We start from the raw sequence: 8,818 nt of genomic DNA, 5'->3' as shown, positions 1-8,818 counted from the left end.
GGCTTTGAGGTCTGTAGCAGCTCTGATTTCATTAAATCTACTCTCATCAACAATGATCCTCCTTCTGCCTGCTGGAGGGGAGAGGATGTCACCTTGAGGCCCATCTCATTGTCCCTAGGGGTTTATCTAAGGGATGAGGTCCTGCGCTTGTGTGGATGATGATGAAAGAGTTTGACGCCAGCACCTGCAAAGATGGGGACAGGAAGGTGTGTCCTGGTGGGCGGAGATTGTGGATCCTGCCTCTGGATGGGAGGGACAGAGGCGCCAACCCATAGCCTCCACCCCACCCCTTCCCCTGCTTCCCGCCCCCTCCACAGGAGTCTAACTGGCGCTGCACCCAGTAGGAAACCGGGAAACCATGTGGACCGAATCCTCTCGAAACTCGCGATCTGCACACTCACAGGTGCCCCCACGGTCTCGCAGCACCCTGCCTGCCTCTTCGGTAGAGGCAGGCCCTCTGACCCCATCCCAGAGAGCTGACCACAGGCCACTCAGAGCACAGGCAATGGAGGAAACATCCCACTTCATTTTGCAACTTTAATGTGACACCGATACCAAAAACACAACAGCACGACAACAGCACACGGTGAAAGCAGCAGGGCGCAGAGAGCTTCGTCTTGCCCGCCGTCTCCGATGGGCAGGCACAGGCGGCCTAGACTGCCATGTGAACACGGAGTCTGAGGGGGCACTCTGGCCGGACGAGTGATCGCCGCATTTCCTCAGCGTTGTCTGCAAACACAGGACGCGGGAGCAAAAACGAACGGAAATACAGATGGAACGGTGAGGGATATCAAGAACAAAAGAAGGGTCTGTCCACACAGAGAGAACTGCCTCCCCCTCCCCGTGCGTGCCAGGCCTCCTGCTGACTTCTCACAGACCCTCCCGGCCCACCCTCCAGGGTCCCATTTAATGCCCGAGAACCTTACTGGATCCAGGAGAAGAAGCTGGCACTCGTTCTGGCGGCATTTCTAGTCCGGATGGTGGAGCTGGTGCTGGGGCCATCTAGGATGCTGGTGTTGGCCCCACCATTGGTGCCGCTGCTGATGCCAGCTCTCCAAGTGGCTCTCCCATTGGCACGGTTGCTATTCAGAATGTACTGATGGTATCTGGCCCAGAAAGCAAAGGGGATCCTGGCCCAGGCGTCGCCAAAATCTCCATCCTCATCCCAGGTCAGGAGCTCCACCTGTATGTCGTCCCAACTCCACCGTCCAATCAGAGCTTCATCCCGATGTTCATCTGGGCCCTCATCTGGGCCCTGGCATGCTCCTCAGCCATGTCCACATCCATCGTCTTGAACGCGTCATCCACAGCCTCCAGGAAATGGGCCCTCCATTCCCGGGGGTCTCGGTTCTGATACTGCAATGTAAGTAAGAGCAATCATTCTTAACTGCTGCCGAATGTCCACCGAGCACCTGCTACCCACTGTATATCCTCCTGCGTGCCCAGCATGATCACAATAAAAATGAAGACCACTGGAGTCCAGCTCCTCTCCTTCTGGACCAGGCCTGGGGTTTCGCCCCATCCCTCACATGGCCAAGTCACCCAGGCACCTTTCTGAGCTTCAGTGTCCGCACTGGACACACAAATGGCGCCAGGAGCCCATGACTGAGAAACAGACAAGGTATGGGAAGTGCCAGCCCCTGGCCCTGGCCCCCGGGCCCTGGCCCCGCCCCCAGCCCCCAGCCCCCAGCAGGGCTCTCTGGTACCTGGGCGATGAATCTCAGCACCCTCATCTTGCTGGTCTCATGTCGGGCCCGCAGTCCCCAGAGGAATTCATACTCAGGTGGGCTGCTGTTGGGGATCTTCTTGTATTCCAGGTACCTCAGGGGAGAGGAAAAGGAACTTTTGCCTCCAGCCAGGCAGACCTGTTGTCGTGCTAATGGCTCCCAGGGGGGCCCTTTCCAGTCCCAAGGCAGCAGCTCAGCTCCTGCAGGAGAACTGTCCTGACCCCTCTGGCCGGTGCCCCACCCCCAAGCTCACTACCCAGGCTTTCTGCTTGCACTACTGAGGCCTTCAAAACCCTGGGCTGTCTGTTCCTGCCCAGCAGCCACGGGGAGGTGTGTTTGTGTGTGGGGAGGGGGGAAGGGGCACACGTAGGGGGTTTGTCCACGGTAAGGCCACAGCTTTGTGCCCCTTGTCACAATGACCCCTGGATTCCTGTCGGGTGTGTGTTGCGAACCGTGGGGCCACTGCTTCGGGCCCCCTGCTCTGAGCACACCCCGCCACAGCGTCTTTCCTGTGGCCCGGCTGAGCCCTGGGGCAGCCCACCACGGAAAAGGACTGTGAAGGGAAGAAACGGTCCGCCAAGAGCTGCGTACTTCACCGGCGCCCAGGACCCTGTGAGTGCGCATGCGTTCTCCAGGACCAAGGACTGGCTGGGCCCTGGCCAGTGAGTCCGGAGGGCCTGGCTCCAGGCCTGAATGGGCCCCTCACCAGCAAGGACCGTGCTCACACTTCCACTCTCGAGCCCCAGGTTCCTGAGATGTAAAGCCGGGGATATTCTCCTATAGCCTGCAGGGCAGGCGCTTGGATGCTGTGGTGGTTGTAACATACCCTGCACCCTGTTCTCCATCAACGTGTGCCCCCTCTCCCCAAGAATGCCCTGGGGGGGCATTCTAATGCCCCTGGCACTCACTCACCCCAGGGACTCCATCATCCCTCCAGTGTTAAGACCTAGGACTGGGGAAATGGCTTCCTCAGCCAGACCAGCACGAGGAAGGCATGAGCGTGAGACCAAGGGAACTCGCTCAGTACTTACTTCTGCTTCACAAAGTCGTCTGTAATGAGCTTCCTCAGATCTCCAAGGAATGGGTGCCTCACCCTGAGGGCAAGGAAAGGAGTCCATGACTAGTGCCGGTGGCAGTGCCCAGGTGCGGGCAGGAGCACTCGCTACCAGGATTGAGAACTTCCTGGCCCGTGGGGCATCCCCGTGAGGCCTGGGCATGCAGCAGAGGTCCGACAGCAATGGCCGACAGAGGGGTTTGATGGAGCCCGAATTCTGATGGTTTCTCTTAGATCTCCTCTGGGGACAGAGAGGGGACATGGAGCAGAGAGGGGGCTGAGAGTTCAGGACCATTTCGCCATGCACCCTGGTGAGGCCCTCTGCGCGCTGCCTAGTCCAGGACGCCCGCTCCCCTGCACCAGGCCATCGGGTTGTTGCAATCCTGGGGCCTCCCGTGCCCCAGGACAACGCTGAGGGGCACTGGGAGCCCAGAGAGCCCAATCATACCCAGGGCGCAGTCCCATCTTGCGTAGTGCCTCCCAGAGGACAGCTGCCAGGGGAGATGAGGTACAAGAATTTGAAACGCGAAGGTGAGACGGGGGGTGGAGGCAACCCCCCGCCTGCAGGCCCCGCCACTCACCCTCGCTGGCACGGTTGCCATTCATGAAGATGACTCCCAGAATCACCAAGAGAAGACTCAGCCTGGGAGTGTCCTTGGTCCTAAAAGTGTAGAAAGAGGGATCCTGTCCAGCAGCCATTAGCCCCAGAGACTGCAGTCAGCTCACCCAAGTAGCCTCTCCCAGACCGCTCCACGCGCTACAGGGCAATTCTTGCCTCTCTGCGCGTGGTTTGCTACCCGATCCACACAACTCCTTCTTCTTCCTCCGCTTGCGATTACATCACTTCATCCATCAGGTGTGGATGCTAACACCCCCCTCCCAGGATTCCGCCAAGGACAGGGTTGGCCAGCGGGAGCAAACGCTTGCCGAAGGTGTGTCCAGAGGCTCATCCACGCCTTGCCTGCCCTTTGCCCACGGGGGCGCACACATGGACAGAAAGCTGCCCCCCGGACCAAGCACTCTGCCCAGCCACAGGCAGGCACTTAGCAGGAAGAGGACAGCAACGAGAAGCCTGCTTTCTTGGGGGGAGGAGGGGCGTGGGCGGGCAGGGTGGAATCCCCACTGCAGCAAGGCCTGGCCCAGCTGGTAATCACTTGACAACAGGAGGTGGGCACTGTGCTCCAGGCCCTCGGGCCCTGTTTTCCTGTTTCTCTGAGAGGAGGGGGAGGCAGCACCTGGGAAGGCCACGACCCTCCTGCCCTTTCTCACTTTCCCAGGAGGCGTGCTGAAGAATCCTGCGTGCACACAAGAATGTACAGATGTTCTTCCTTGTCGATCTCCTTCAGGTGGATCCCAAACTTCTAGGGGGGGAGGGAGAAAACAAGACCGTGAGGTCAAAGATCCAGGCCGAGTGTCCCCCAGGTAGTCACTCCATTCCCCGGCCAGAACATTTCCTGGGCAGGGAACTCAAATGTCACGGGGGACGACAGAACAAGAGAGGACGCAGAGGAACTGGCCTCTGGGAGCTCTGGCATTGGCTGAGGCAACAGGACCCCCTTCGGGAGACCAGAGACCTCCCAGAGCACAAGGGGGAGGAAGTATGCAGTGGGAGCTCCCAGGTGGAGAAGCTAGGCAAGGCTTCTAGAGCAGGCAGTACTGACACTGGGCCTCCAAAGGCTGCAGGGTGCCCAGGCTTCCCTGCCGCTCACGTTCCAGAGAGCTGCCCTCCATCCCCCCAACCCACCTTTTCCAAGGTGTACGTTGCTCGTTCAATGATCTCTGGGAAGTGTTCGTCGTATTCTCGGATGACGTCCTTCAGCATGTCTGCAGGAGGAAAGAGGTGGGAAAGCACCCGGGCTGAGCTGGGGCCAGGGCTGCAGAGGGGGAGCACAGTCAGGACCCCCGCGGTGTACTGTGAGCTTGGAGCCATCAGGCAAGGCCTGGCAGTTGGGGGTATCTGATGGCGGGGGTGGGGGGACACCACTGAGGAGGGTTGAGGGAGGGGGAGTGAGGGCAGAGCTCGGGGATGGGGTACAGTTGTCCACCTGAGCGCTTGATGGGGATCTTCTTGTAGTCCTTAATCATCAGGTATTTCACCAACTTATTTGCCTGGAGAAGGGGAGGTGAAGGCATGTGGTGAGAGTGCAAAAAAACAAAACAAACAAACAAACAAAAAAAACTGGCCAGCAAGGGAGGAGCAGGAGGGAGAAGGGAAAGGGCAGACTCCTTACCCTCTCTTGCAGAAGGGCCACGTTGCGAGGGTGGCAAGCACAGTACGTGCCTCGAGGGTACCTGGGACCTCAGGGCCATCGGGGGTCGAGGGGCCATCTGAGCCCTCACTGTCAATGGGGGCTGCGATGTTCTCCAGGTCGGTGGGACAGCAGGAGGCTCTCTCTCCTCCTCGCTGCTTTCATACTCATCATCCAGGTGCTTAGACTGTAGCATTGGGGAGAGGAGAGACCCAGGGCTACCAAGCTTCCTGTGCCCAAGCCCCTGGCAACATCTTCACCAGAGCAGGTACTTGGAAATAAGAGCAGTAGGAACAGCAGATGACATGTGCAGAGGGCTTACTAAGTGCCGGGCACTGAGCCAATCTCTCTTTTCCCTCCAGGCCGGAGGGTAGTGACTGCATGCAGTAAGGACACGTAGCACGCTTGTGTTGTAGAAACTTGGACAAGCTGAGAGAAGAAGAGTGGGGGGGGGAGAGAAGGGAAGGGAAGAGACAGGAGGGGAGGGAAAAGGAGAGGAGAAAAGGGAAGAACGAGGGGGGTTGGAGAAGGCAGGGAGGTCTCACCTTCTTTGTCCTCTTGCCTCCCATCCTGGCCCAGGGCTCAGCACTGTTCTGAGCAGCAGCAGCTGCACTCTCGGGCTCAGGGGCGCTCGTGGCCATCTTGGCCTTGGCAGCAGCTGCTGCCACAACATTCTGAGGCTCCACCCACCGAGTCTTAGCGAGAGCCTTCCCAGACTTGGTCGTTTTGGGCCGAGTGGCCGCCCCCCTCCCCGGAAGATGCAGTCTGAGGCACCCGGGAGGCAGCACTGGGGCCCTCTCTGGCCACATCTTGGGCCGGGGTGGGCCTCCTGGGGCGTGGGAAGGCGATGCCACTGACACCAGCCGGCTGGGTGAAATCAAAGACATCATTCTGACCCAGAAAGACTGTCTTGAGCTGGGTGGCATCCACCTCACTGGCACATGGAGCCTGAGAGGAAGCACAGGCAGTACTGGGACCCTCAGTAGCAGCCTCCTGGGCCCGGGAGGCTGGCCGGGGCTGCGAGGAGGTTGCTGGAGCCCCAGAGGCAGCCATGTCACTGTTGACTGGCATCTGGGAGCTGTGCGGAGAAGCGAGGGTCGTCTCCGGGGTGCCTTCCTGAGCCTCGACCGCATATGTCATGGGTGGGGTATTGTCTCTGGAGGCCTGGTTTGTGGCCAGCGGGTGGCTGGTGGCCAGCGGGTGGCTGGTGACCACCTGATTGTAGATGGCCCGAGCAGCAGCGGCAGCGGCCCGAGCAGCGCGGTTGGAGGCGGCAGCTCGGGCTGCATTGGCAGCCCGAGCCTCCGCCTCACTGGCAAGTGTTTCAGGATCCAGCTGAAGTGCCTCCACCAGAGTCTGGGCCAGCATCGGGTTTTCCAGTTCCCAGGGCTCATTCTGCAAGGCCAGACAGAAGGGTAAAGGCAGGCAGACAACTTTACACACTCGCATCACGCTTCCTTGTGCTGGCCAGCCCCCCACCGGGCAGTCCTCCAGCCCCTACCAAGACCCTCACCGACCCTCTCCCTCCCAGAAGGAAAGGGAAGGTTCCATTTGGAGTGGCTAAGCAGTCCTGCCCCATCGGCCCTCCCCTCTGCGTAAAACCTCCACTCCCCTCCCAGTTTTGGCAGGGCCGGCAGGTGGCCAAGAAGGGGCCTCACCGCCAAGATGTGAAGGCCTGGACCCAAGCTCCCAAAGGCTCTGAGGAGACGAATGTCAAAGCTGGTGAAGGTGCCATAGCCTCCAAAAGCACCAAATTCTTCATACTCATTTCCTCCAACCATCTCTTCCTCCCCAACTTCATCGCTACCCTCGTCCATGTCTTCAGCGGTGTAGCTTTCGGATTCCAAGCGGAAGCTCCCCTCAGCCATGCCGGTCGGTGTCCCAAGAAGAAGAGAGCTCAGCCTGAGAGGAAGGATGAGTGAGGCCTCTGGGGGAGGTGGGGGATCCAGTGGAGGCATGATCTCTTGGGGGCGGGGTGGGGGGGGGAGCGCAGCACCCATCAGCCGGCCCCTTACTAGGCGGCAGCAGGGGTTGGGGGGTGAAGTCTGTTGGGGTGGACTCTGTCAGAGACAGAGCCCTAAGAGAGGGGTAGAAGAGGTAAGAGGAGACGGCCACACTGAAAGGTGGAGGCAGGCTCCCCACCCCAGTGGCTGGATTTGAATGGAGGGGTGGACTGGTGGCCTCGGGTCTGAAGAGCCCCAACAGGGATGGATGCAGGGAGAGAAGGAGAAACAAAGGGCCTGAATTTAAGGGCTGGAGCAGGGAGCCAGGATGAAGGGTGAGAAGATGCAAGGTGAGGGCTCAGACCCATGGGGACTGCGAAAAGCTCTGGGAAACTGAATCCCAGGGAGCCTCTGGCGAGGTCCGGGTGGGTGGGGGGCATTCCGGTCAGGCTGGGCTCACACAGGAGCGCTAGGGGTAGATGGGATGGGGGCCTTGGACCAGGTGAGTCTCCATTTGGAGCGCCGGAGGTGTCAAAACCCAGGATCGCAACTCCAGGAAGGAGGCAAAGTGGTCAGCTGGGTGGGAGTGATCTAGGAGTGGCTGGGCGGGGGATGGGGCCTGTGTCTAAGGCAGGTCAGCCCAGAGCGCACGGGTCTGCGAAAGACGGTTAGGGTCCGGAAGCCTGGGTCTGGCGGCGGGGCAGAGGGGACTCCCATCCGGACCACGGGTCTAACGGGGGTTCGGGTTTTGAGTGCTTGGGCTTTGTTCAGCTCCCGGGTGCGGGGAGCGTTGCAGGGAGGTGGGGTGCGTTGTGCGCGAAGGGGTGGCGCAGCGAGCCGGGTTCCACCCGCCCTCTCCCGGTCCGGTCCGGTCCGGTCCGGTCCGAGGCTGGATCCTTACCTTCCCTGGGGCTCCAATGGCGTCGGTCCTCAGCACCGGGAACCCCGCAGCCGCACCCTCGCCTACTGCTGCCAGCACAGCAGCTCCTACCACCCCGCCCCTTTTCTCCGCACACCCCCACCCCACGGCTGGCAGCCTGCGCATGCGCAGACCCCCTCCAGCCCGCCGCTTTCCCAACAAAAGCCCCGTCCGCCAGGTCCCCAGCGCGCAGGCGATCCCGCGGGTGGGCGGGCGGGATGGGGGGAGGCGTTTTTTCCTTCCCGCCACATTCCCCTTTCCACCCCCACCTCTGACTGCAGGTGCGACCTCACCCGGTGTGGTGCAGTTCAACCCACCCAATCCTCTACCCTCGGTACCTCCCACTTTTGCGGCTCTGCCCTCCACCTTTCCCCTAAGCTCCTCCAAGTGCGCTCCGGAATCCACTAGGCACCGGTTCCCCCAGCGTGATCCCTAGGTCACAAGTACAGAGGTCTGTAGCAACAAGGGAAATGCAAACAGAGGAGACCAGTTCCCTTTGTGTTCCCCTCCACTGGGTCCACCTCTGTGGCCTCCAGACACCCTGGGGACATCTGCTTCTTCAATCACTCTTTATGCAGCTTGTGCATCACAGCCAGATCTTGGCTGAGGCTTGTCTTCCTCTCACAGCGGCCCTGGGAGGTCGATGTCAGCATCCCCATTTTACAGGTCAGGAAGCTGAGGCACAGACACACTGTAGGGACTAATTACACGAGGCCGCAGAGCCAGTGAACAGAAAATGTAGAATTTGGGCTCCAGGTGTGCCTAGTGCTGGCCCGGGGGACTGAGGTATCCTCCCCTGTTCAGTTTCAGTGACAGCTCCCCACCCGCCTTCCCTGCCCCGTCAACATCTGTCCCAAACAAGCAAGCTTTGCATTGTCTGAGACCCGAGCTCGTGCTCATGCTCTGCACCTGGGAGGACACAGGTA

At 60.2% G+C, this 8,818-nt stretch overlaps 1 protein-coding gene and 1 non-coding gene across 2 annotated transcripts; both read right to left on the bottom strand.

Moving 5' to 3' along the window:
- Positions 1–523: 523 nt before the first annotated feature.
- Positions 524–7,962, bottom strand: LOC128628261 (melanoma-associated antigen D4-like). The gene is given in 16 exon segments (XM_053670819.1): positions 524–729; positions 927–1,227; positions 1,230–1,356; positions 1,707–1,821; positions 2,759–2,821; positions 3,230–3,272; positions 3,363–3,442; positions 4,051–4,142; positions 4,526–4,605; positions 4,827–4,890; positions 5,013–5,042; positions 5,044–5,217; positions 5,576–5,788; positions 5,790–6,425; positions 6,689–6,932; positions 7,875–7,962. Coding segments are annotated over 15 exon segments (2,238 nt in total). The 5' UTR covers positions 6,899–6,932; positions 7,875–7,962; the 3' UTR covers positions 524–719.
- LOC128628266 (small nucleolar RNA SNORA11) lies at positions 2,090–2,221 on the bottom strand. The gene has a single exon (XR_008392582.1). It is a non-coding gene; the product is annotated as a small nucleolar RNA SNORA11 (small nucleolar RNA).
- Positions 7,963–8,818: the final 856 nt, after the last annotated feature.

The sequence above is a fragment of the Artibeus jamaicensis genome, unplaced genomic scaffold (assembly GCF_021234435.1).
Source record: "Artibeus jamaicensis isolate MK-2021 breed Jamaican fruit bat unplaced genomic scaffold, CSHL_Jam_final contig_1769, whole genome shotgun sequence".
NCBI classification, from domain to species: Eukaryota; Metazoa; Chordata; class Mammalia; order Chiroptera; family Phyllostomidae; genus Artibeus; species Artibeus jamaicensis.
The sequence above is the reverse complement of the archived record's forward strand: the minus strand, read 5'-3'. Positions and strand labels throughout refer to the sequence as shown.